The 25,798-nt window shown below is 47.0% G+C and overlaps 7 protein-coding genes and 1 pseudogene across 8 annotated transcripts; 4 read left to right on the top strand and 4 right to left on the bottom strand.

Moving 5' to 3' along the window:
* Positions 1 to 763: 763 nt before the first annotated feature.
* Positions 764 to 1,474, bottom strand: F4813DRAFT_390302 (uncharacterized protein; the record flags this gene model as incomplete). Its single annotated transcript, XM_049246994.1, has 3 exons — positions 764 to 1,162; positions 1,221 to 1,309; positions 1,372 to 1,474. 3 exons carry the CDS (start codon positions 1,472 to 1,474, stop codon positions 764 to 766), a joined length of 591 nt encoding a protein of 196 aa, XP_049098926.1.
* A 4,142-nt stretch (positions 1,475 to 5,616) lies between these two features.
* F4813DRAFT_390301 (Phox-like protein) lies at positions 5,617 to 6,509 on the top strand (the record flags this gene model as incomplete). Its single annotated transcript, XM_049246993.1, has 3 exons — positions 5,617 to 6,096; positions 6,206 to 6,384; positions 6,446 to 6,509. 3 exons carry the CDS (start codon positions 5,617 to 5,619, stop codon positions 6,507 to 6,509), a joined length of 723 nt encoding a protein of 240 aa, XP_049098925.1.
* A 431-nt stretch (positions 6,510 to 6,940) lies between these two features.
* F4813DRAFT_117924 (uncharacterized protein) lies at positions 6,941 to 8,454 on the bottom strand. The gene is made up of 4 exons (XM_049238563.1): positions 8,332 to 8,454; positions 8,030 to 8,192; positions 7,753 to 7,913; positions 6,941 to 7,462 (listed from the first exon to the last, which is right to left on the bottom strand). Exons 2-4 carry the CDS (start codon positions 8,038 to 8,040, stop codon positions 7,116 to 7,118), a joined length of 519 nt encoding a protein of 172 aa, XP_049098924.1. The 5' UTR covers positions 8,041 to 8,192; positions 8,332 to 8,454; the 3' UTR covers positions 6,941 to 7,115.
* Positions 8,455 to 8,608: 154 nt separating this feature from the next.
* On the bottom strand, positions 8,609 to 8,740 carry F4813DRAFT_t90 (annotated as a pseudogene). Its single transcript has one exon. The product of its transcript is annotated as a tRNA-OTHER (tRNA).
* A 948-nt stretch (positions 8,741 to 9,688) lies between these two features.
* On the top strand, positions 9,689 to 11,308 carry F4813DRAFT_362488 (uncharacterized protein). Its single transcript, XM_049243629.1, has one exon. The coding sequence runs from the start codon at positions 9,951 to 9,953 to the stop codon at positions 11,055 to 11,057; it is 1,107 nt and encodes a 368-aa protein (XP_049098923.1). The 5' UTR covers positions 9,689 to 9,950; the 3' UTR covers positions 11,058 to 11,308.
* Positions 11,309 to 13,362: 2,054 nt separating this feature from the next.
* Positions 13,363 to 14,391, top strand: F4813DRAFT_390298 (uncharacterized protein; the record flags this gene model as incomplete). The annotated part of the gene is made up of 1 exon (XM_049246992.1): positions 13,363 to 14,391. One exon carries the CDS (start codon positions 13,363 to 13,365, stop codon positions 14,389 to 14,391), a length of 1,029 nt encoding a protein of 342 aa, XP_049098922.1.
* A 1,944-nt stretch (positions 14,392 to 16,335) lies between these two features.
* Positions 16,336 to 18,032, bottom strand: F4813DRAFT_117869 (Bromodomain-containing protein). Its single transcript, XM_049238562.1, has 3 exons — positions 17,782 to 18,032; positions 17,599 to 17,720; positions 16,336 to 17,403 (listed from the first exon to the last, which is right to left on the bottom strand). Exons 1-3 carry the CDS (start codon positions 17,795 to 17,797, stop codon positions 16,357 to 16,359), a joined length of 1,185 nt encoding a protein of 394 aa, XP_049098921.1. The 5' UTR covers positions 17,798 to 18,032; the 3' UTR covers positions 16,336 to 16,356.
* A 211-nt stretch (positions 18,033 to 18,243) lies between these two features.
* On the top strand, positions 18,244 to 20,292 carry F4813DRAFT_362483 (Rad1-domain-containing protein). The gene is made up of 4 exons (XM_049243628.1): positions 18,244 to 18,601; positions 18,672 to 18,726; positions 18,788 to 19,218; positions 19,269 to 20,292. The coding sequence occupies exons 3-4, from the start codon at positions 19,044 to 19,046 to the stop codon at positions 20,060 to 20,062; spliced, it is 969 nt and encodes a 322-aa protein (XP_049098920.1). The 5' UTR covers positions 18,244 to 18,601; positions 18,672 to 18,726; positions 18,788 to 19,043; the 3' UTR covers positions 20,063 to 20,292.
* Positions 20,293 to 25,798: the final 5,506 nt, after the last annotated feature.

Raw genomic sequence — 25,798 nt, 5'->3', positions numbered from 1 at the left:
ATTAAATCGCAGAGTTTTGAGATGCCCCTATTTTTTTTATTTTTTTTTTCACCTTAACCCTTTAGCGGGTTCCATTGAATAAAGCCTTGTTAGTCCATTCAACTTTCAGGAACAAATCCCATAAAAAAGAATATGGGAATTATTACTGGCCTGTCAGTTTATTCAGCTTGACTAAATTTGAGCTGACATGTGAATGTTATCCAATACATATGTCAGCTTAAATCGCCCCCAAACATCTCATGATGGGACTTGACTTGACGTAAGGATGACGGCATCACGCACGAGGTTGATCAATAGGGAAACAAGTGGCGTGAGCAAAGGCCTGATATGTATACATAGAGATCAGGTCTCATGCATTTAATTATTAGTTCTGAGCTTTGTGTGCTCTATTGTCCCTCGGCGGGATGTCGTTTTGTTTAAGTAGACTGCTATGTATAGCATAAGAGTATGTCCAAATATCCCATCTACGCTTCCATTATCACAAATGCAAGGTTTTCCAAGCTTCAAACCCCCATGCTCCTAAACACAATATTATATCAGTATGCGGTATGTATCAGATGTAACCGCTCTGATCGGATGATTTGGGTCATCGCTCTCGGGCGTGAGACGAAGAACGCGTTCACGCATTTTCGGAGTCATGTTTCGTCATAACAGGATATCTTTAACAGTTATCAGACGCAACATATGATTGAAGCCCTTTCAACGTGCCGCTGTTGCTGCTGCTGCTGCCCAAAGGCTGAAAACGTTCCCCGTTCTTCATTCCTTATAGCAGGAAGACACCAAGGCTTACACTGGCGGCGATGATGGCAAAGCCGAATAGGCCATCGTTAGCACCTACTCGGAAAGCCGCATTGCCGTCATTACCCCCGCCCTCGCTGCTGCCGGCCAACCCGGTGTAAACAGTATTGGGATCGTCAGAATCGGTACCGCTGGCTGTGGCAGTGGGGCCCGCGCTCGATGTTGTGGCGTTGGTCCTCGTCGGGTTCTGGGCACCGCATGGGTGGTCCTCTCGGCACGCCCTGGAGCAGTTGTTGTCCTGTCCACACTTCTGGACGCACTGGTCACCCCATTCCTGGCATACGAAGTACGGCAGAGTAAGCGAGTACTCGGACACGTTCGGTTGCTTGTGGTCTCCGCACACACAGCCGTAGGTCAAAGCTTTCTACAGGGAAAATATCAGTATAAAATGGTTAGCCGTCCGGGTCTACTCTAAAACTTACCGGATCACAATCGTTAACCAAGGTGGTTCCCGGCGGCGTCTGTGAGCAGATTATAGGACAGGTGCTCTTCTCGGACTGGCACCAGCTCGCTGTATATCATATTAGAATCATCGAATCGGAACATGCTCTCGGCAGGTATTGTAGGACGTACTTCTGATAGTCAACGACACGCTGCTGGGATCGATGACATAATCGGCCTGGACCGACGAGACCAAGAGAAGGGCCGCGGCCAAGATGTTCCTTAACGAAGACATTGTGATGGCGGAATTAGGTGCTACGGTAGGACGAGGACGGTTGTGACAGCTGTGACAGTTGATATTACTCGGTTCTCCTCTCTAATTAGAACGACTGTGTAGTATTAAAGGCAATGTACAGCGGAAAGAATTAGTGGTATTGTGTATTAAATGTAAAGGAATATTAGAAATAACGATTGACCGACGACCGACCGAGTTTAAAAACGAGAGGGACGGTGTCTAGGATACGAAGGGGGAACGAGAGGAATGTTCTCAAAGAAAGAGAAATTCTGAGAGCTCTCCAAGATAGGATGGGGAGACCGGGGTTCTTGTGCTCGCACGTATTATAAGATATTGTACTGTACGGGGTACATGACCAAAAATGAAAATAAAAGGAGGTATTCCCTGTCCGGGTGGTGGTCTCAGCGCTATGTATCTCCAAGACCCCAAGCAGCCAGAGCTCTTATGACTGGCTGTTCGCTATCTACTAGACAGGGATCATAGGTAGCTATCGACTTACATGTTCTGTTATTTGTACTGTCTAACATGCGCAAGTAGGCGAGTTGCACCACAGTGACGCCGGCAAAATAGAAACCACGATAGTTCCAGACGGGATATCCGTCGTGTTGTCATCGATTTCGTCTTCTACATTACGAGGCCACTTGCTTGGAAAACCTTAATGGTGGCCTTGAAAAACCTTGGCTTAGATTCGACGACGAGCTTTTGCAAGCTTCAAGTTCGCGTGGGTAGAATAGACTAATACAAGTACGGACTAAATACAACCAACTAAAGAGCGAACAAACCAAGATTTGGCTTCGTGATCTTTTCAAGTTCAGGGTCTCAAGCGGGCGATCTCTCATAAAAAAAAACGCCATCTTGTTAATTCGAAATTCAATGCGCCGTCCTGCTTCCCTGCAACCCGTCCGGGCAGGGAAGCACCGGCGAACCCTCCCCGCCAGCTCACAGCTAACAAACCCCCGTCTAGTTTCAGAGCCTCAGAAGGGTACCATTCGGCTCACCTGCCAAAAAAAAAATAATAATAAAATAAAAACGGTTGGCTTGTACTATATGTACCGTGTTTTGCTTTCGGAAAATAACATTAGGTATCGAAAGAGTCTAGCTTAGGTATTTACAACCACATAATCATAATGCATGTATGTACAGTACTGTACTGTATGTACGGATTACGGGATACAGGAGAAAAAAAAGCCTGCGCTGCTGATCATCTGCATTCATCGTCCGATACCCTTAAGGTTGGAGCGTCATCCAATATTGACCGTAACTTAATTATCGCCGTACGAATCCATCCGACAGGCAAACAGGCAGGCAAACAGGTATGTGTAAGTGTATGTAAGTGTATGTAAGTGCATGTAAGTGTATGTATCTATCTAATGTATGCAACAAGCTACGAAACCATATCATGGCTTTTAAGGTATAATATGGGGGGTCTTAGCTTCTCGATGGTCTTACGGACATTCTCATTGGACTAGAAAGGAGTCAGATGCCTTTTAGGGAAAGCGACTTTTTGCCATTGCCTCGTTTTGCCGTGCCATCGGCTCTGCTACATAGGTAGTTAGAGGCGTCAATCCTCGTATTGCAGGTGGAAGAGGTTGGACTGCAGAATCCGAAGCGTTCTGATGCATACGATTTGTCCCGTATTTTCAGGTTCGCTTAACTAGAGGCTTAACTAGAGGAGGATGGTGGTGTGGTGAGACGGGACTCTACTCATGCATGCTCTTTACATACATACGAAGCCATTCCGCTGCGTTCGGCTCCATTCTGTCGATATTGTGTTCGAGTGTCGTAGGTCAGTTTTGGATTAGAGGCTGACTTGCTTGACGATCCCAACTCCGACTATACTATAACTATACGAAGTATGTAAATGACTCTTTAGCCCTCACATTACGATCATTTACTAAAAATACTTCGTACATACGGCGAATTCCAGAGCCTACATACATATAAAAATAAGCAGCTAAAGGCATGCTCTTCGTATAGCCCCGCAACCAGCAACAATTATAAGACATAACAGGTATGTAGTTAGTTACATATTATTTCTTAACTTACTTTACTCCTCTTTGGTCCCCATCCGTGATCGTTCGTTATATTTCCAAACAAGTGACCGGAATCCCCGCATTGCCCACCGATGGTGATCAACAACGCCTGATAAATCCCAACCTCCAGCATTTCGCATTTCTAATGTACATTCGTTCTTACATTCATTCCCATGCCTGCTGCCGCTGCAACAGCATTAGATCTATATTAGGTAGGTATCTAATAGATTGATTCTCTCGAACGATATAACGTAGACAGTGCGCATTCCTCGTCATCAATATACATAGTTGCTCGTACATAGGTATGTAGGTTATGTATGTAAGTAAGTGTCCCCTCAATAGATTTACCCGTAACCGTCAACTTTAATCCATCCACACGTCCGCTCAGATCCCTCGGCAATTTGACCTCCGCGCCATGAAGTCTGTTTCAGATCGGAGATATAAACGGAGAAAAAGGTTAAACAAAATAAGATAAATGTCACACAGCACGATTCGGCGCAGTGCCTGAGTGCAAAACGAAGACGAATGTACAACGTGTATATAGATACTGACACGCACAGTACCCCCGGAACGATGCCGATGCCGATGTCACGGCGGAATTACAACCTCATCCGCAATCAGACGTTTCCGGTGGTCCATGACGGGATCTCCGTACCCTTACTATCTCAGGGATAAACATGATAAACATCCTTATAGATCTACAGCTTTCTGATGGGACATTGTTTACCGCCTCTTCCGCTTCACCCCAACGAGGATCCGCTGTGAGAGCCCTAACCCATACGTTAGTTCGTGCAACATGTCCTCGTCTTGGTGGAGGACATGGGCCAACCAAAATACAGAATATACCGCACGGTAGACCGCATCCCTTATTTAGAGATCCAAGTAAGGCATCATTTTTAATTCGCTTCGTTGTATGACACGTACCAATTATGTCCTTTTTAGTAAAAGGCTATCAAACATGACACCAAAGATATGCTCGATATACCTAATTCCTATGTACTTGCAGAGTTAGGTATTTTGTGCTGTTGATCCTTGGCCAGTTTCGACATATATAATGGGTAATCTAGTTATCTGGAATCCTCCATTCACCATGAAGCCCTTATCGTGACAAACCATAATCCACAAATCACTCACGATACATCCACCTCTAGGCCCACACGAGATATACTACCTAGGTATGTATACACTCATAGACATTTAATTATTTTATGACAAGTCTCACCCTTGTGACTCGGTGACGGCGCAGCATTCCTCTCGATCATAACAGGCAAGATTGTCATCGATGCCGGTTGAAACCCACGAAAGCTTCATAGAGAGTTCATACTACAGTTAAATCACTTCGGCTGACGGTTAACCTGGGAAGTTCTAGCTATGTAAATATTTGAAGGTTAAGCATTGAGGAGACACATCGGGTTTAGAGTTAGATATTTCATAAGATTGAAATAACACTTATACCGTCTACCACTTCTTAACTCTGTAGCTACCTACCTAAGGTACCTAAGGCTTGGAATGTCTAACTTCTGTAAAAAGTAAACTTTGAAAAAGACGGAATGGCATTCTTGAGTTAGTATCCCAACCGATAAGCCTTGAGAATACGGATTGGATAGACAATCGATAAGACGAACCCAACCCCTGATAAATCGTCCGTGCCGAGCCCCGAAATGTTGACGTGGGCAGTTCCCTCTCCCCCACGTCGATAGATCCCTGCAACACCAATTGAAAGGCGGCACCGTAATGAGCAAGTGCAAGTGCAAGTGCAAGTGCAAGTGCAGGGGTACAACTTCATGTTTAATCGAATCGAATTTTCAATCCTCAACCTAGCGCATCCTTAACCCTTCAAAGACTTTGGTCTTCCTATTGGCCTTCGATCCGGTCGAATCCTATTCCTTTCTCCATTGGTGCATATCTATCGCCGAGTCCGTTCTGTATATCGACTTCGATTCCTAGAACAAACCGGCATTACAGTACAATACAATACAATACAATACAATACAATACAATATATCAATATCCTCCCTTGATTCGCGACTCTACAATTGCAATCGCGCACCCCGATACCCTCTCCTCAGCCCGCGGCTACATCGCGCCCGCGCGCCCGCACACGAACGAATGGCGTCCGTCGTAGAGACCCAGCCCTCGAGCGCCAGCGGTGCCGCGACCGAAATCATACCCAAGAACCTGTCGCAAGCAACACTACGCCCGAATCCGCCACCCTCGCCCCCCACAACCGACACGGATGCCGAGACGGACTCAAACGCATCCAATGTGCCACAGCCGGAATCTTCAACGGATATATCGTCGCCAGATAGCCGAGCGGAAGACGATGCGCCTGTGATCTCGCCCGTAACGTCCCCGCCGTACTGGATAAACACCCACTCTCACCACGCGAGAGGAATGGCCTCCGCCTCCGTCGAGTCCCTCCCAGCCGGCGGCATCACCCTACGCGACAACGAAAGCAGCAGCCTCGACGACCGGGGCAACGCGTGCTGGGCCAGGAGCGTCGAGATCACGGACTACGTCGTCGTGAACGGCAGCACGACCAACATAGGCGCATTTGTAGTGTGGAATATCAGGGTCGAGACGCTGAGCGTGAGTTTGTTTCTCCAGGGGAAAAAAACCCCCCCGGAAAAAAAAAAAAAAAAAAAAAAAGAGAGGAAACGATGGGAAAGCGAGGCTAATGTTTTGATACAAATCGTAGGGGAGCTACATGAACATCCGAAAGCGATATTCAGAGTTCGACGACTTCCGATGGCGACTAGTGCGCACGTTCCCGAACTTCGAGGCAGCGGTGCCCGAGCTACCGCCCAAGAGCATGATATCGAAGTTCAGGCCTAGGTTTTTAGAGAGACGGCGAGCGGGTCTGCAGTATTTCCTAAAGTAGGACATTCCCATTCATTATCAACAATTGCCGAGGAAATGAGTATTAACATGACGATAGTTGCATACTGTTGAATCCCGAGTTTTCCGGGTCGCCTGTCTTGAAAGAGTTTCTCTTCTCGTGACCGGCAGCTCAACAGCTAGTTGGTCAGACAGTACTTAGCGGGGCCACCGCACGATCTCGACGCACGTTATGAAGTAATGCTAATTCTGTACGAACACAATCGCTTGGATACCCGGAACGATAGGCAGAAGGGGGGATTGGATCCGGTTGGCTCAAGGGCGCCGGTAGTGTGTCACTATCTCATTCAAAGTATATATCGGAAACCTAGTATCATATCTTTTCAAGTCCAATTTTCTTCGAGTATTGTCCTCCGATGAGAACAGAAACCGATTCCACGTAGATTTTGCCGGATAGGAACACAACCCCCTGCTCTAGGCCAACACCACTCTATGCTATAGCCATACCGCGGATCCAATGCTTGGAAAAGAAGTCCGCCGACGACAACATACAGGAGACTAATATATAGACCGGCAGTACGAATGCCCAACCACAAACGCCCAGTCTATCACCGTAGCTTCCCTGGTCCTTTTTAAACCCCAAGAGACATTTACAAGCCCTCGGCTCCCAAGTTAGTCAGACCTACGGTACCACCATCGCATCCCTCGTTACCACCAACAATCCCCGGCTCAAAGCCAAAGGAAAGCCAACGAACCGGTCGCAAGCCCGCTCATTTCTGGCTGTTGATCATGCTAAGGTAGCAGTTCCAGCCGATGCTGACGAGGTTGACGACGAGGACGCGGTGCTCGAGGGGCACGAAGGTGAAGTTACCCATCTGGACGAACGGCCAGATGAGATAGTTGGTCTGGAGCGCGGGCGCATAGCTCTTGGCCAGCTTCTCCTTAGGGGACCCGCCCTCCATGACCGCCATGCTCGACAGGAATATCCCGATGAAGGTCGGCGCGAATATCAGCTGGTCGGCGGCCACGCGCGCGACCATCTCGGCCTTCTTGTTGCGCAGCTGGATCGAGCGCTGCAGGATCCCGTACCAGGTCGTGGCTGCGGGGCCGAAGACGGCTAGAGGGGAGATTAGCGTCTGGGCTTGTTCCTTTTATATATATATAGGTAGGTATATATAGCATATTCATTTTATTTTTAAGCTTTTTCTTTTTGCTTTGCTAGTGTGCTTTCTTTTCTTGCTGCGGAAATATAGCCGTTGTGGGGGGCATGTGGGGTAAGACATGCGTTGGTAAAGAAGAATGAGATGTGAGAGGAGCGAGATATAGGTGCGTGATACCAAATTTTATTGTATCTTGGAGAAAAACTAAAGTATCTTGACACGAGACAGATTGTGAATAGAAACATACCGCCACCGTAGAGGAACATGCGACCAGTTCGGGCAAGCTCGTGCTTCTCAAGACCCTTCTTCTCGACGGCCTGCTGCGCTGTGATATCGCCGACGGCGAATAGCACAGCGGTAGTGACGCTCTGCGTCAACAACGGCCGCGAGGCGAGCTTTCGTTGGTACCTGGAACCACCATCTCCATCAGCAAGTGCTCAATACATTCCTTCTAGATATATACCGGCTCGCGGCTCAGCGGAAAGGCGATTAATATATGTCGAGGTGACATTCATCCTACGTACCAGCGAAGCATGGTTAGGGGTTAGGTTAGGTAGGTTATGGTGCCGTTAACGAAGGGCCGATATGAAATTGGAGGTTTGAAGTAGTGGTGGTTTGTTGCAAGTTTTTAATTTGTGGATTGCTGGACCCCTAAACTTAAAAATGCTATACGTAAACCCGCAAGCCCTAAAGTACCGGTTTTCTCGTTAGCTGCATATGCTCTCCCAATGGGATGGGTCCTCCGTCCTCCGTTGTACAGGATTAAGAATCTGAAGAATTGCCCTAACGGGATAGGTAGCTGTGAGGCTCTCAGCCTGGTACGTACCTCTTCAACCCTCAAGCTGGAGTGAACGATCTCGAAGTAAACCTAATAAAGTGGGCTTCGGAGTGGTCACGTATTCTTTGTTTCTTCATTTTCAGCTATTATCGTGGTATTCTAGTGTCGTATTAGTTTAGTGCCAAAATCTTCTTGGTGAGCTACTTGCTTAATTCAGCCGAGTAAAAGAACGATGATTTATTTATCTTTGAGTACCTAATCTAGGGTAAATAGAAAAAAAAAGAAAAAAGGTATTATTTCCTGGTACAGGAAACATCAGGAATTGAGCCCGATGCGGGGGTCGAACCTTTAGGGCCATGTTAGTATATAATCGTGAAGAACCTCGATGAACAAGCAGTAACTTACCCGCAACCTTGAGATTAAGAGTCTCACGCTCTACCGATTGAGCTAACCGGGCGTCTTGTGGTGAAAATTTGCTTTGTTATGTTTGTAAATATTGTTTGTGCGTGGAGTTTGGCTGGCCGGGACCTTGGTGGGCGACGGGGATGTGCACGGTAAAGAATTATTTGGGCGGTTTGTTTCCATAAATATCGTCAAGACAGAATTATACACAAATATATGTGTGTGTCCCGTGTATTGTTTACCACTGCTGGGCTATGTTGGGGACTCCCTGGTACATGGTTCTGTGGTAAATAGAGAGGAAAGCAGGATTAGCTGACGGCTCCCGAGTAAGAGATATATATCAAAATCACAATTTTGAAGGCTTAAAGCTGCACACTAAGCATTTGGGTAATGATATCCGAAAACTGCTAGAATTACAGACGACGAGACGTAGAGGCACAGAACCAAGGTTTATATCAGCAAGTTCACATGCAAAACGGTGAAGATAAGAGGGTTGATATAATTTACAGGTGTTGCCATTCCATCCGTAACCATTAACAATAGGAAAACTCAAAGGCGATCCAAGCTGAGCTCTGATAACGAGATAGCCAAAGATTATTAGTCCATACAAGCTTCGACTGCTTCAATTTCGTAACCCCCCAAGTCTAGCTTCAGCCGTGGGGGTGAACGCTTGAACCACCCCTATAAAGTTTCGTGGGAAGCCACGCTGACCCGAAGAAACTGAAACTGTTTTGCCATTAAAGCTTCCTTATATTTACCGCCTCATCTTTACTTTACAGATCAGTATACTGGTTTAAAACTGTGATTTAGGGTTTAGACGTTGAAGGATATTCACCAATGCTTTAGGGGGTGGGATGGAGATGAAAATATCACGAGAAGTATATAAGGCTGTAAAGCATCGGTATATAGTGGTGGTCTAGGTTTGGCATTATGTTATTAGGAATTCTCACTGTTACGAGACTTTGAGCAGTCTAGTACGACGTCTAAGAAACGCACAGTTATGGTACGCAATGAAATAGATGGGCTATAGCGAATATAAAGTTGAGCCTGGGCGTAAAAGTTGGAGCTTTAAGGTATCTGATCACCTTTTATGGGGATATATCTACCGCACCCTCTAAATAACCCCCCTACTTTCCTATTGTAGATCGATCTCCCTTCAAGGGTCATATGTATGCTCTGGCTGGCTGCATTGGATTATTATCTCAACTCCACGTTGGCTATATTACGCTTTTCATATCAACATCATACCAATAAGTTCATCCAAGATGGCCAAGAAACAAAAGAGTCCCCTCAAGATTTTCAGGTTTTTACGCAGCAAGTGGCAGTACGCTGTGATTAACCCCGAAGATATATATACATGTGACGATAAAGGGGACGAGAAGGCTTTGTCCTCGGGTTATATGGATTTCCCTTTCGACTTCGAGAGCTGTCGGGGTTGGGCTGGTAATTTTCCTTGTGTCTTCGGGTCTACCGAGGGATGCTCTTCCCATAACCCACACAAGCTACCAATCGCGTATAACAAATGCGTTCCATCTGACAGGAAGCCCCTGGGTTTTGTCCTGCGGCTCACTGGGTCGCCTAAGCAAGATGTGGTGGGATACGATAAGGCTCAGGACGACGAACGGATATGGTCTTTATTACATCTAGACCACTCCACTGCTGATCCGCTAGATCCTATCCACCCTTCCATCCGCTATGCTTTGGCATACTATCATATCCACTGGGTTCAGACCGCGACATCACTCGAGACGCAAAGGGCAAGAACCAATGCCTTAGCGTGTCACGGAACCGTGGCCGGGAATGGGAACACGCGGCCCGAGTTTCGGTATTGGATCCAACCTTACTGGTACAAGGACTCCTTTTATATTCAGCAAGCGATCCGATTTACCATCGAACCGAAGAAACGGAAGTTTCTGTTCGGACACGAGTATGCCATACTGGGATATTCTCCGAAGGATTGGACGTTCAGGACTTGTCCGCACTACCGGCAGCGCTTCCAACAATATGAGTTCCAAGAGACGCGAGGACTTATAAAAGCGGGCATGACATATGTATCGAAGTGGCGCGACCCTTTAGGAGGCTCCGATAGGAAATGGACCAAGTGGCACAGCGTATATGGTCCTGGCTACCATGTTCTCAACTGTCAGTTTTGCTGCACTGATACTTGCGTGGACATAGACCTGGTTAAGGACAAGATCGTGGTCCATATATGGGCATGGAAAGATCTCGGAAAAGCGCTCAGCCCATTCGATCCGAAGTGGATCTCGGCCCTTCGCCCCGAGGCATCCGTTTGGAGCCGGTCACGGACTGAGGCAGCTGGCAATAAAGTGCGGAACGCAGTTCGTGAAGCAATGCGTGAAGAATCTGGGTAGCTGGTCTGAGTTGTCTGAGTTGTCTGATTACCTACCTATGTTATGAATATGGAATAATGTAAGGAATTAGTATTTTTGAGGAAATTGACTGTTACAAATACTTGGGATTATAAAGCATAGTAGCCTGTATCATGACATAACTAGCTTATTAACTACCTAACTACCTAACCTAAAGGAAGGAAGGAAGGAAGGAAGTTTATACCAAGGAATATTGCTGACATGCTGGGGTAGCTTCCTTCTCATTCTTCGAGAGCATTTAATAAATGGGCTGTGTTTCAAAAAGAAGAAAACATGGTACATACCTAGTTACGTGTTAGTTAGACTTCAGACTTGTGCACAGTACCTAATCAATGACTTCTTTCGTCAAGCCTCCCTTGTCTGCAGGTATGACATTTGGAACTCTTGCCGATTGAATGCCGTTATGAGATAAGGAGAAACAAAAAAAAGAAATCGGCGTTTAGCAGAGATAAGGACCGTCAGACGCCTAGAGGAGATTGGATCTTATTAATCTGGAAGCTTAAAAGGTGGTACTTCGGACGCATGGATGTACATAGACGGAGGGGTTGATCGGAGCGGGCGCGGGGAACAAGAATTCAGGGTCCGTCACATTGGGTAGGAGACTGTTGTATTATAATATGCAACATGTTACCATACCTAGGTAGGTATGTACCTATATAGAGTAATCTATCCAATGTCTCTACCCAGGTGATGCACTGCTCGCTCGGTTCATCCCAGGCAGCACGAAGGAATTGATGCAGGCTTATTTTGTTGGATATCGTCGTTCAGCAGATGTCAGCTTTCTTGGTCATGGGTAGTGTGAGTTTTGCGGCTCAGAGTCTTCTTCCCCGATCTCTCTCGGCCGAAGTAAGCAAGCTCGTGGAAATGATAGGGTTTATGTAGAAGGCAAGGCGAGGTGAGAAAACAAAGGAGGCGCTGCGTGGACTTGTCTGCATTGGTACATGTACATGTATATTGACCTTAATTTAGGTATGTACCTGTGGTTGGATGTAGGTACCTATAGGTACGTACAGTAATTGAATTATTGGCTTGTCTAACCAAACCTTAAAGTACGGCTTCTATTCAAGTGACTACCGACATTCACGACAACTTCAGATGGAACAAGACATTCAATGGCAGATAGAATGGGTGCGATAGAGCAAGGTACCTAAGTCATCTGCGTATATACACACCGTGTACAATCACGAGAGATATAATTCAATACAAAATAGTGGGTAGATATTAGGTACCTTTCAATAAGAAGCCAACACCTGGGCCAATGGAGAATCCCTGCAAACATCGCCCTTTCTGGACCGGCAGCCCCCTGCAACAACGCATGCACAAATTAGCATTTGATTGGTTGTTTCCTTTTTCATTTTTCCTGTGAACCTGTGTGATCTCGTTTTACATCCAGCCGGCCAGCACGGTAGGTACCCTTTGCGGGAAAAGGTACTAGCGCACAATCCTAATTAGGACTCGGCTATCGTACCTTGTGTTCCTATTTCCTTCCAACTCATCCCAGCGCCCATCCTGCCTGCTATGTATAGGTAGTACATACATACCTAATGCACCTATGTACCAGCTTACACACCCACCCAATATCGCCCCAACTAGTACCTGCAATACCTGCAATACCTGAAAGACCCTGCAACACATGCAAATATCCCTACTCCCGTAACAACCTATCGCAGAATCGCATCTCGGGACAGCCACCTTGGACACTTTCTCTCTCTCCCGAAGTTGACTTGGAAACTTTTATCCGTCTTTTACCTTAAGGTTCAACATCCAAAATTATACGAATCTAAGCATTTACAATTATTTACGCTTCCTCATCTCTGCTCCCGGCCGTCGACGGCGTAGACTTGAGTTGACACCATCTCTGGGACACGGTTCCCCTCGTTCTTCCCACTCGACTTGGGCTCTTCGTCTCGAAAGTCTCGAAAGTCTCTCCACACCACACCACCTCACACCCACACATAACTTCTACTCGCCCAACTGACTAACCTACTTAAATCTTTCTATTTTCTACATACGTACGTTACTAAACCCCCAATTTAAACCACACACCAATCCCTCAATATTATTGTCTGTTCCGCCGTTCCCTGTTGCGAAACTTACCATTGGTAGCGTCGGAGTCGGCAGCAGTTCGGTGTAATCGTTCCGCTTCTTAAGCTTCCTCTATTACGTTCGACTACATTCTATCCGGCGCCTTGTCTCCGGCATTACTACCTGACAAGTAAATTCTAACGAGCAGATCAACTCGTTCCGAATCTCTACCATTTCAACATCCCAGTTCGATTCCGCCAACATGAAGGGCCGCCCAGTCGACCAACTCGTTTACGAGTTCATGTTCCAAAAGCCCCGAACCAGCGACCCCCAGAACTTCCATACTCTCCTTCACCGCAACCTTATCCCGGAGGTCCGCCAAGAAGTCCACTCTTTCTATGGACATCTTGACACTCAGGAAGCCAAATATCCTGGCTTAGACTATACTCATCGTATCCACCGCATACGGCTTAGCCGCTGGCAGTGGCATCGTCGTCTATTCCGAGCGTTTGACGCTCTGCGCCTGACCGATTCTGAAATCGCAAGCCTAACAAAATGGGAAGGTACAAAGTGGGCGAAGGAACGCTTCGAGCGTGATTCCGGAATCGTCATCAAAGATACTGCGTTTGACGATATTGCGGAGTGGGTTGAGCCTGAAGACAGGCCACAAACTGCACGCGCAACGCAGACCACGACCTTGCCGCAGGTCGCAGCGACGCCAGACGAGGACATGGATGGCGAACAGGAAGAAGACGAAGACGAAGACGAAGACGAAGAGGACAGCGATGGTGAACTTACAAGCGTCGGAATCCCTCTGAACGAGCAACTCCGCGAAAGAGCAGCACGTCACGAGGCCGGCGATACCTCGTTGCCTCTAGACGAGGAGTGGGAACAGTGGCTGAAGAATGCAATCGAGGCCGGCGAGTTTCCCTTCCTCACAGAGCAGATCGTGCGGGAATCCAATATGGCCCTCATCCCGCAGGCACTCTTTCCACCGGGTACGCTAAGTGCAGCACGAGCTGGTCGTTGGCAGGAGATCCCGGACTTCCTCCATTCGGTTCTCCGATATGCCTTAGACAATGAAACACCGAACCGAGACAGTACCTCAGCTTCTGGTGAGCGTTCTTCTGTACGTTCCTTGCAAGGCTACCTCTCCGGCAATAGACGGAACTTGCGCCGCAACTATTCAGATCTACGGCTCCCGGCTAGCGAAGCCAGTGTCGCCACCTCGGAAGTTCGTCTGCAGCGAACAGCCCAGTCAGGCACCCAGACCTATATTACTCTTCCTTAAGGAGTCATCGCCGAGGCCATAGCACCGGTATCCGAGGTGGTAACGGTGGAAAGAAGTACAAAATTATTCGATACCCTTCAACTAGATTCTTTCAACTTTTAATGTGCCCTTAATACGTGGGCACTGGCAATTTTGATACGGCACGCGGCGCTTTGTCGACGGCCTAGATGGTCGTCACTTGCTTTTAGGACCACTTAATAAAAGTGCATACCAAACAACGAAGATTTTCCTGAGCATATTGATGAGATTTGGGATTAGCTGTGGCTTAAGACGGCTGAAAAGAGACGTATGGAAAAGGAGGCGGATGCTCTAGGATTGCGTACCGACCGAGCAATAGAAATTGGTCGCCCTTAACAGCAAAACTCTCGAGGTCACGAACGAAGGCCTAGCATAGGCACCCTACCATACAGTCCACTCCTAATACTCCTGATAAACGGAGCGGAAAGTCTTGAGTGCCAGTGGTCTTTCTTCCAGCCTACTTCTAAACTCGGTGGTAAATATCTGAGGACTTGGTCCGATTGTAACTAGAAGAATTATGGCATCAATTTTCCAGTTTCTACCCCAAGCATCCTACCACTTCAAGATATCTATGTGTCAATAAATACCAGCCGTCCGAAGGGGCGCGTCAGGGCAGATAACAGCAGGTGTCATTGGTTCACTTATTATATAGGGGTGACTCATACGGGGAGTTGCGGATTGCATTCGCAGATTTGATTTTATTAACAGGGAGGCTAGGTCTGGATCTGGTTTGCTGCGATGGGTTATTTATTCATCTACATAGTCGATCAAGGTCGAGCGAGTAGTTGGCCTTGCTGATATCTGCTTATAGCTAGGTTAAAAGAAAATGATTTCACTCTTAAAGAGATTGTTGCGATGCTGTGATGGGAACGTGCTATTGAATACGGATTTCGAATCTGCGTAGTATCGAGAAGCGTGGTACACAGCCATTGCAAGTAAAATACAACAAAAATAAAAACCGCAAAGATTAGCACAGGCCATTTGGCTCCTATTAGGTATTACTTGAGCTCCATATCGTATCACGCATACACGCACCGAATAAGAAAAAGCAAAGCAAAATAGAATGCTAACAAGAGTCACATTTTTGATCATCCTGATTTCACGCATCGTAGTGTCATATTGTCATAGTGGCATTCCGCATGAACCGAATAACACGCTCCAAAAATACAAGACTCGTCCTCCCTAACCGACCAAAAACCACCTCCTCCTCACACAAAAACCATATCCTACAACTTACCCGCCGTCCCCTCCCACTTCCCATCTCGACCCAATTTGCGTTATATCTCATACTCATACTCCCGCACCCCTCGCAAAATCATCAAGCTCTTCCTTCAAAGAGTCCTTAATAATTTTCGTCGAGGGACAAGGATAACCAGGGAATGAAAAGACGGGCAAAAGAGAAACGCACGCGCCGGCTAACGTCTTGTTTTCGGCTTGCGTGCTGCTAGCCGTGTCTCTACAAACTTGCTAAAGGTTTCGCCGGGACGTATATGTATACGTCAGCTGGGAAGAGCGGAGACGGGTTCGGGTGCCGGTGACCGGACGCGTGGGGTTCTGAGGCGAGATCATGGAGGCTCGTAAGACTTGCTCGAATAGTTCGACGGTTGACGGGCGGTCAAAAGGTTGTACTATATGGGCATCGCGGTCTTCCGTCTTAACTACCGGCTGGGCTGGCAGCTCCGGGGCGCTATCCATAACAGCACCGGCCTTAGAGGTACCGTCATAACCCAAGGTCTCTTCTTTCTTAGGGCGGATAGCAATGCTCAGAGCCGGCTCGGTTTCTCTAGCCTGCCTTTTCCTACTAGCGGCGCGTCTAGTCAACACGCCCTTCTCCAAAAATTCGGGGACGACCTCGAAATCCTTCTTCATCTGTGCCCTAGCCAGCGCTCTACCGCGGTTATCTAAGAGCCGCAGGTGTTCCGTGAACGATCTTTCCATGTTACTAACCTATGGTTCGAGGTGCGACCACTCGGGGATGGCTTTTATCTGGGCCCACATGTACTTTTCAAGCTTGTTGGCAGACTTGGCGTATGGCGTTGACTCGTTGTTGTACTTGCGGCAGTTGTCGAAGATGAGCTTGGCATCCTTGACGAACTCTTCCGGAGTACTGTACTGGTCCGCTTCTAGTTTGGTCTCCATTGTGCTGAGATCCATCGGCTCCTTGATCACGTCGTAGTAGTCTGCAACGTCATCTTTATTGACAGGGTTTAAGAACGGCCACGCCGACTGATGGTTTTGTAGGTCGTTGAGCAGATGGAGAAGTTGGTTATAGTTGGGGCCGTGACGTGGCTGTCGCGCCAGCTCGTCCATGTCAGGAGACCATCCTGAAGCTCGTATTGCCTCGATCGAGAGGGGGTCGATGGGGGTGACGCCGTTCTTCCACTGCTTAGGTGGCTGATGGATCATATGCGACTTGGAATAAGCACGGATCTTAGCCAGAACGCATTCTTTCTGTTTAAGTAACATGCGACCCATCTCGAGGTACCGGACGCGCGGGAGCATAGAACACTGCATTATTGTACCGCCTTCATAGTCCTTGATGTAGCCCATCCACACAGATCTCGGCAGTGTGATTTCTTTAGTAAATCCTTGCTTCTTGAAGTAGCCTATGGCATAATTATCTGCATAAGTGAGGAAGTGCATTACATCGCTAGTCGCCTTGACGTAGTCTTTCAGATGTGACATTAGATGAGCACCGTAACCCTTGACCTGCTGGTCGCTACTAATAGCGCAGAAAACGATTTCTGCAAACTGACGGCCCTTGAAGGGCCTGTATGTGATTCCGCCAACAACTTCTAGAGGCTTTTTCACGATAGCAATGGAGAGATGGGTTCGGTCGTATACAAGGCGCGCGATGTAGTCTTTGGGCATTTTAGGTAGTTGCTTCTGGAATATACATTTCAGACCAGTGAGGATGATAAGGGATTCGCGCTCGTTATCGTTGTTGACTACGCGGAATTCAATCTCGCCATTTCGTTCTTCGATGACGGCGGGCTGAGACATGGTATTAGTACTTTGTGTTTTCTACATATGGGGTATGGTCGCGCTGGGAACCCTTGCGCAGAGGTGATGAGAAAGGGAAGCAAGGAATGTCTATCTCGGTACTGCTTATCTCTTATGGAGGCCAGCAGATGGTTGGCAGCATGCGAACCACTACGGCGCCGAGGCAGGTATAAGATGAATGCTTACCTTCTCTGGGAAAGGTATCGGCTTAACAATAGGCTTCTTCTCTGGTTCCGTAGAGTCGTCGTGCTTCGCCCTCTTGGCGGCGATGGGTGACGTTGGCTCGTCACTGGCCTTGCGCTTAACATCTGTCGCGAAAGAGCCAAGTTAAAAACAGTAGCACGTTTATATCGGTGATAGGAAACTCACGCTCTTCCTTAACCATCGTAGCTATAGTGACAGCCAAGTAAAAAATGATGTAATAAGGGTAGAAGTACGAGTACGAAATGCGCTCGAGTCGCACGTCGTAGGTTGTAGTTGATAAGCGTATGGGGAAGCGTCGGCAATCTGACGCGGAGGCGTTTGCTGGACGACGACGCAGAAGTGGAATACCTAAAAAGTATGGATCCAGTACTAAAAAAAGGACTGGGGAAAGATCGCGCAGTAGGCTGGTAGGTAGGTGACTAAGTATTCTTATTGGCTGTCAATTAGAGAAAGAAGAGCTGGGGAGGCAGTAAGGTTTACACTAAGCCATAAAGAGACAGGCCACCTGTTTGTTGCAAAAAGATGGGTCCATAGCTCTTGCATTCACCCAATTCACCCAATTCACCCAATAGAAGTCTAATGGGAAGACTACAAGGGGAGCTTTGCTGCTTCCAAATTTGATCACGTTAAATCTAAATCTAAATCTAAATCTAAATCTAAATCTGAATCTAAATCCAAATCACACATCTTATACTTATAAACTTCTACTAAGGCATAACGTCGTGAAGTAGTTAGCATCATTTTCATTTCTCTGTTGTTTTCTACTTGGAAGTATTACCAACCAATTCAGCCCGCAACACCCGATTTCGTGAAGAAAATTATTGCAGGGCCTCGTCGTCACTCTTCATGGATTCTTCACTGCATGAGATCTGGCAAACTGCTCCAGGCAGTCCATTTCTTCCTACAGTTGGAAAAGGTAGTCAGTTTCTAGTAGGATTTGTCCTACTCCTCCTCGGTCTTACTCTGACTGGCGCATTCGCATTGAGTGAGTACTACAATTATTACTATGGTCACCAATTGATCTAGATTTACGAAGAACTAATTTATTGCTCTAGACCGATCTCTCGTCAACCTCCCCCTCTACGGACTCCCAGCCTCGCTGGCTGTTGCGTACGTTCCTTCCTACAATTCACGTCGCTATATATCTCTAGGTCCCCTAACATGTTTGTAGATTTGGCACGGTGTACATGTTCTGTGCGGTTGGAGTTTACGTCTAGAAGATACCCCGAGAAGGGCATCGCAGGCCCAGGAGAGCGCCGGTCTGTACCATAGATGAATTGAGGTTTACGAAAGTATTCTTTGGGCTACAAACACCTTATATGAACGTGATCGGCAACTATTGCAACTATTGCTGCTAGCGAAGTTGTTACTATCTTCTAAGATAATATCGAAAAAGTCTCGACTTAAGGAAAACCATATCCTCCAATATGGCCTCGTCCGTTGGATCTGCTCCTCCGCAACTACCCCTATTTCGAGCAGTGGCCAGTTCCACGAGGCAAATATATCAACTGTTAAAATGCATCAGCTTCACAGCCAAGGTACAGGTGGAAATAACTCAGGAGGGCATCCGCTTTGCCGCAGACCATTCGCACGTGATGCAAGGTAAGCGGCCAACATGGTATATGTCGAAAAAGGTCTAACGGTATCTCCAGGCGTAGCGTTTTTAGATAAAGCTCTCTTTACGTCTTATACCTTGAACTTGCCAGATGAAGGAAGCGATCCACCAAAATTTCAAATGAATTTAGTCGCTTTGCTGGAAGCCTTACAGATCTTCGGGGCTACGGACGTAGCAGCCCGAGCGGCCAAAGCGGAATCGGAAGCTTATCGTAGCAACCTACGTAACTACCGGCCAGACGCCTTTAATCACCAGACACTAGGTATGCCGGGAACATGTTGTATCATGTACGAAGAAGACGGATCTCCGCTAAGCATCATCCTGGAGGAAACTGGAGTCAAGACTCAGTGTAATATGGTCACCTACACCCCTGAATCACATGATAATATCCCTTTCGATCGGGAGGATATAGCCTTCAAGATTATCATGCAAGCTCGATGGCTCCTCGATGCTCTTTCTGAGTTAGCTCCAATGGCTCCAATGCGTATCGCCATTGCTGCTTCACCAAATGCCCCCTATCTAAGCCTGTCAAGCAGCGGGGCCCTTGGCAGTGCCAGCGTTGAGTTCTCAAGCGGCCGTGACCTTCTCGAGACCTTTTCCGTGCATGGCCGTTGGGTACAAAGTTTCAAATTCGACTTTGTCAAGTCGGCAAGCGAGGCTATGCGCATAGCGAACAAGGTCAGTTTCCGCGGGGATGGTCAAGGCGTTCTCAGCTTGCAGTTTATGGTCGAGGTTGAAGGCGGTTCGGTCAGCTTCCTTGACTTCCGGTTCGTTCCTTATGTTACGCAAGAAGACGAGGAAACCGGGAGCGAGGAGGAAGACAATCAATAACCCGCTCTCGTCTAGCGAGACGCCCGCCGAGCTTATATATGCGGTTTCCGATGTTATGGTTGCTTGTTAGTCAGTAGTCTAAACTATCCGGCTGCTTTCAAGTTTCATATCTGTCTCTCTAATACAACTAGATTGCCATTTAAACGAAACCAGCGAATACAGTATCCGTAATTTGGACTTGCTTAGTTCACAGCTAAAATTGACCATTCATTTCGGCATCGTTTCCTCCATACATGACTTAACAAACTTGTGCTAGAGTCCAGGATAAAGACCCGATGAGTTGCATCTATATAAATAACGTAACTATGTTCTCATCCATGCTTCTTCATCAGGGTGTTTAAAATAGTTATACATTGGCCATGTACTTATACTATGACTTTGCTCCTCTTATTTTATATTGGGCGGTATACTGACTCCGGTTGTCTCTCACGCCATTGCCGCGTGACGGGTATTTAAGTGTAAGCTACCTAAGATGGTTTACACGTCCACAAGACGTTAACGAATTCATCATCATCATATGACTCTTTTCTATCGAAACATGGTGGACACACATATAGTTTACTGCTTCCCTAGATAACCGTTTTGGAAGAACGAATACACTAACCGAGCATGTTGGCAGGTGTCTGAATATGCGTGCTGGAACATGACTGGTTCGTCTTTTATAGTTTAAGAAAACGGGGTATGCCAAATATTAAATGAAAGCCGAGTGAACACACTTTTCACCTAAAGTGATATATAACCATCGTTTCACCAGCATCTCCACGTCGTCCAGTTACTACATAACGTATATGGCGCCACGATTCGGCCACATCTTCTAGAGCCATGGTGAAACTCTTGGTATATAGAAGCCATCCTCCCCTAGCAGTGACAGGCAATATATATATATATACTTCATGTCATTCTAGCTCGTGAGGGCGGGGTTACTAGACCAGAATATAAGAAATCATGACACCAATTATTTAAAATAGTTACGTTGAAAAGCAAGGCTACCTACGTATATCGAGCGGGACTGGCATCTCCCTATCCTTTAATACCAGCTATATCCCAGCTCTTACCGGTGTCTCGGCTGCCGGATGTTCGTCCTGCTGCGTCTCAATTCCAGCAGGATGGCAACACCGATCGAGTCCATCGAATAGGAACCAGCACCACTAGCTACGGGCCTACGGGCCTACGGCCTTATGAGAGACTTTGGTTACATCACTTAGCAATAGTGTAAGGTTCTCGTATATCATGCTATTTATAATTAACGGCGACTAGAGGTGCCACCAGGTCTTTAGTGTTTCTCTCCACGAAGCAGCCTCTGGTGACACGCTCTAATGTCTCAGCCCGGAGCATCAAGTTATGTCCCACGTCACAATTCTAGACCGCCCCAAGAGTAAACTCGTATGTTTCTTGCACAATGACCTACGCAATGTAGATGAATGGCCGTATCGTGTCTCCACGATTCCTTATACGTTCACAAACATGTGGGAAAGAAGATTGTGGCGATCGGTTGCTATGACCCAAACAGGTATGTAGAATTATTGGATTTGTTTAGAGGATCGTGGCCGATGTTTCAATTTAAAGCCTACCTAGTGCTGGCATTATTGATATATCGCAACCATCTCTTGACAGCAAGGCCCGTCGGGATGGCTGCATATATCTTTGGGGCAAGTCCCCGAGAGTTTCGGTACATAAATGTCATGCCCCAACCCGTGTCCCGTTAGTCTTCTGCTTCTCAGCATCCCCATTCCATTTCGTCGTCATTCTATAACCTTATACGGATATTTGTTGGCCCTACCGTCAAGAGTAAGGGTCTTTCTTATGGCAACTTGAGAAGATCGGGTTATTGTAAAAGTATATCACCACGCAGATAGGCAGACCGGCATCTCCTACATATATACATTCGGGTTATCATGAGCAGCCCCAGCGATACGACAAAAGAACGCAGCAGCAGCTTCTCTGGCAGAATTGTCTACTCAAGCACTAGGGATCACTTGTCTACACCTGGTGGGCAGCAAAACGAGCCTGCGGAGCAGAAGGCCACTACTTCCAGCACACCCGTCGAACCTCCACCTCAGCCGCCGTACACACCACAGCATGCTAAGGACTCGTTCCTAAAGACGGCTACACCTCGACAGATGAAGAAGGCCAACGAAATCCTATAGATCTCGTCTCGCGCTAGTTATATCACATTACCCTACCTGCCTTGTCCATACACTCCTTACCTACCACCGCCTCTCAACTTCACCGCGCTATGCCGAATCACCATCTCAATTGTTTTTTCCAACCCGGACTCCGTCGGCGCTACGAGCGAGTGAGTGAGTGAGTGCTGCGGCTCATCGGCAGGACCACGTGCGTGCGTGTGTTGCTTTCGCGACACCGCCGTATGGCGCGAGTCTAAGCGCGAGCCGCGAGACTCTCGTCGCTCCGGTGCGGCCGGGCACTATAGATACCTACCTACCTACCTACCCAACGTACGTACGTAAAAGACACGCACTGAGGCGGCACATTCCATCCCATCCCATCCCATTCCGAGAAAGCCGGACGCTGACGTCGGCAGCTTTCTCTTCCCACTCGTGACGACGATTTCGCCTAGGTATTTGGGATTTTCTATCTGTTTTTTTCAAGTGGCTTGCTTAGGTACCTGCATAACTACCTACCTACATAACATATACACATACATACATACATACGTACATGCAATCTTTACCTACTCTCCTGGCCAAATATGCGATAGCTGGCTGATCACGAGCCAGGCGGGACGGGGCGCGGTCTCACTCTCGATCGAAGCATTGAAATTTTCCAACACGGGGGATCGATCACTTTGGAAGGTTTTTCTTCTTTCATTTCAGAATTTTTCTTCTTCTTCTTCTTCTTCCTCCTCCTCATCGCGAGCTATGGAACAAAGAGGATGGGACGGGGGCTTCTTCTTCTTCTTCGTCTTCTTAATCCAGCCAGGGCAGGTAGAAGATGGCGAGTGAATATAGATAGGACCTACTGCTTTGAGCCCGTCTTCGATCCTAAACGTCGAGTTTGTATGACGATCTTGAAACCTCGCCGCAGGAAATGCTCACGCCCCGTTTTCATTGGATTTTTCTTTTTTTCCTTTTTCCTTGTTCTCGGGTTAATTGGGCAAAGGCTGGCGTGGATATGATAGGACGGGGTGTCTGGGTTTGGCTTGGCAGGATTTGTTTTGCTGCAGGGGTGATTTCGTGTAGATGGAGGGGGGGGGGGAGAGAGATACCTACATACTATGTAGCAGTGTCGAGAGCAAAATCTGATATCCTAGCAGGACTGGATAGACGCGGACAACTCTAAAATAACTCTATTCAAACGTTAGTATGGATCCGTAGATTGCTGCCAGTCCAATTAGGCAGGTATGTGTGCTTGTGCATATGTATTGGAGACTTGCGTGATCCTTTGGAACTACGATTTGACGAACTGTTGAACATCTCATACCTTGGAACCTTGGAACCTTGGAATCAACGTGGCTTCCCTGCCTTATCCAGGGGTTTTGCAGCTTGCCATCTTGGTAGCGAAATGCAGGACCTGTCTCATCTTCGCGTGGTTTCTTCATATCTTATGAGGCTAAGCCCATAAATAAGTAAAGTCCCCCTTGCATCGTCTACTGTAGCATGTTTTGGGAGAAGCTTCACGATCGTAAATGCATACATATCTTACTACATATATTACACACCTTACCTTGCCTCACCTTACATACATACTATGTAAGTCGTCAGCCTGCAAAGCACAGTGCGGGGGGGCCGGGGGGCATACCTTGGTTACTAACTTATGGTAACTATAGGTAGTATGTGATCTTGTAAGCTCCATCTGATTGATGCAAGTGATGCGGTATTTGTCGGCAGATCGTGTTTATTAACAAGAAACCCACCCATCCATCCGCTCATCGACAAAAGTACCTAACACACCACGATGTTTTCCCGACTTACTATTAACTGATAAGGGGGTGGCTCCCGAAAGGTGACTTTAATCGTCAAAAAGTCCTTCTTTCGAGCCTCAACGTCCCACGTAGTAGAAGGATTTAAACTAATATAGCTACCTACGGTCAACAGCCAGATCTGCACTAGTTCCAAATCAGACAGGATGCTCGTCCTCGTTCTAGACACGCTCTAAATATATTTGTATTATCGACGAGACTAGCCATGAACTAGACTTTTTGAGGCTGGGACGATACCTCTTGGGGCTTTTAGAATTTTAAGCTATACATATGATATACACATACATGTCTTCCTTCGTACGGATGTTCGATTCACATATCTTGAGGTTCGGATGGGTTGACCACCGTGGCCGTACGGGGTAAGGAGGATTAATGTACATATTGTGACCCCAGATCGTCGATTAATTGATTGATTGATTGATTGATTGATTGATCCATCCTCAGATGGCGGAAAATTAAGACCGCCAGAAAAGCCTTCCGAACCTCAGCACTGCAGGCGAACCGTTTCGTTTCAGGTATCTGGGATCGGTCAGACTGGGGGTCAAATGCAACCCATCTCGCGCCGCACAGGCGAGAAATCGAACAGGAAGTTACCGCGAGGACGGATGGCAAACACGTAAGCCCCCTTGTGTCCTGTGTCCTGTGTCCGGGCGATATTAGAGCAGGCGTCTCGCAAACGCAGGAACATGGCGTCAACATGCGTAGGTACTACATTGCACAAGGGATTTTGGTGGGAGCTGTTGGTCGGAAGATAGAGCTACCAATTACAATTAATACCATAGGTATGCCAGCTGGCTATGTACCTAACTAGGTAGTTAACCTAGTTATCTTATGTTACATTAATCTATCACGATCACAGGGCTGAGATTGTACATAGGGCTAATGTTGATTATTGCTTATTTCGTCCCGAGTATATTGGTTCGAAGAGTCTAAGGGATTACCATGTTGGGGAGGTTGAGATGAATATCGATTTACTTGGTAGATCTACTGATCTAGTTGATTTTCGGATGACGTCAAAAAACACATAAGCATCGTCAATGAAGTCGTAGCTCAGTAGAAGTAGTGTTCTTTGAAACGATATAGTTATTGGATAATTTAGCTAGATATGTTTATATTGCCTTCAGGGTCGATGCTGATGTTATGATACAAGGACTTTCCAGCAATTTAAGTATTATATGATCGTTGTAGATGTATCCTTGAAGTTGTGCTTAAGGTTGACAACATCTAACAGCCTCTATCATGGTAGCTCCTAGGGTTTGTATCTCAAGGCTCAAGGCTAAAGCTCCTGCTACTGAACGTCAAGACGCAACTTCTGGGCATCGTAGTAGAAACACATACGTAGGGACATATATTGGAATCGTAGTTTCACCATTCCGCTCCTCACATCCGTCAAAGCAACACAAAGTAGTCTATATTAGCACAAACACCTACAGGGAAAAGGCCAACAGACGGAACGAACGTCCATGTTTTCGAAGGCGTCTACGTCCACCCACCTGGAAAATACATGTTCCGCGCGACTGTGACAAGGTCGTATGGAGAGCCATTCGTGGTATAGGTGTGGTATAGGTATAGCAAGGTGATCAGCACGTTGCCGAAAAAGGCAGATTCGCTCTTGCTGTGCCGCGGGCTGGGGTTGGCAGCGATGGTACGGATTTACCTACTTGGGGAGGGAGGCTGATTCTAGGATGGGAGTTAATGATTCAGCGTTGAAGCTTATGGTGATATATTTTGACCAGGGGGATTACGGTACATGGCAATTTTTATTTTATTTCAGTTTGTTTTGTTTTGTTTTGTTT

Source organism: Daldinia decipiens, assembly GCF_022478715.1.
Source record: "Daldinia decipiens strain CBS 113046 unplaced genomic scaffold F4813scaffold_20, whole genome shotgun sequence".
In the NCBI taxonomy this organism is placed as follows: Eukaryota; Fungi; Ascomycota; class Sordariomycetes; order Xylariales; family Hypoxylaceae; genus Daldinia; species Daldinia decipiens.
The sequence above is the reverse complement of the archived record's forward strand: the minus strand, read 5'-3'. Positions and strand labels throughout refer to the sequence as shown.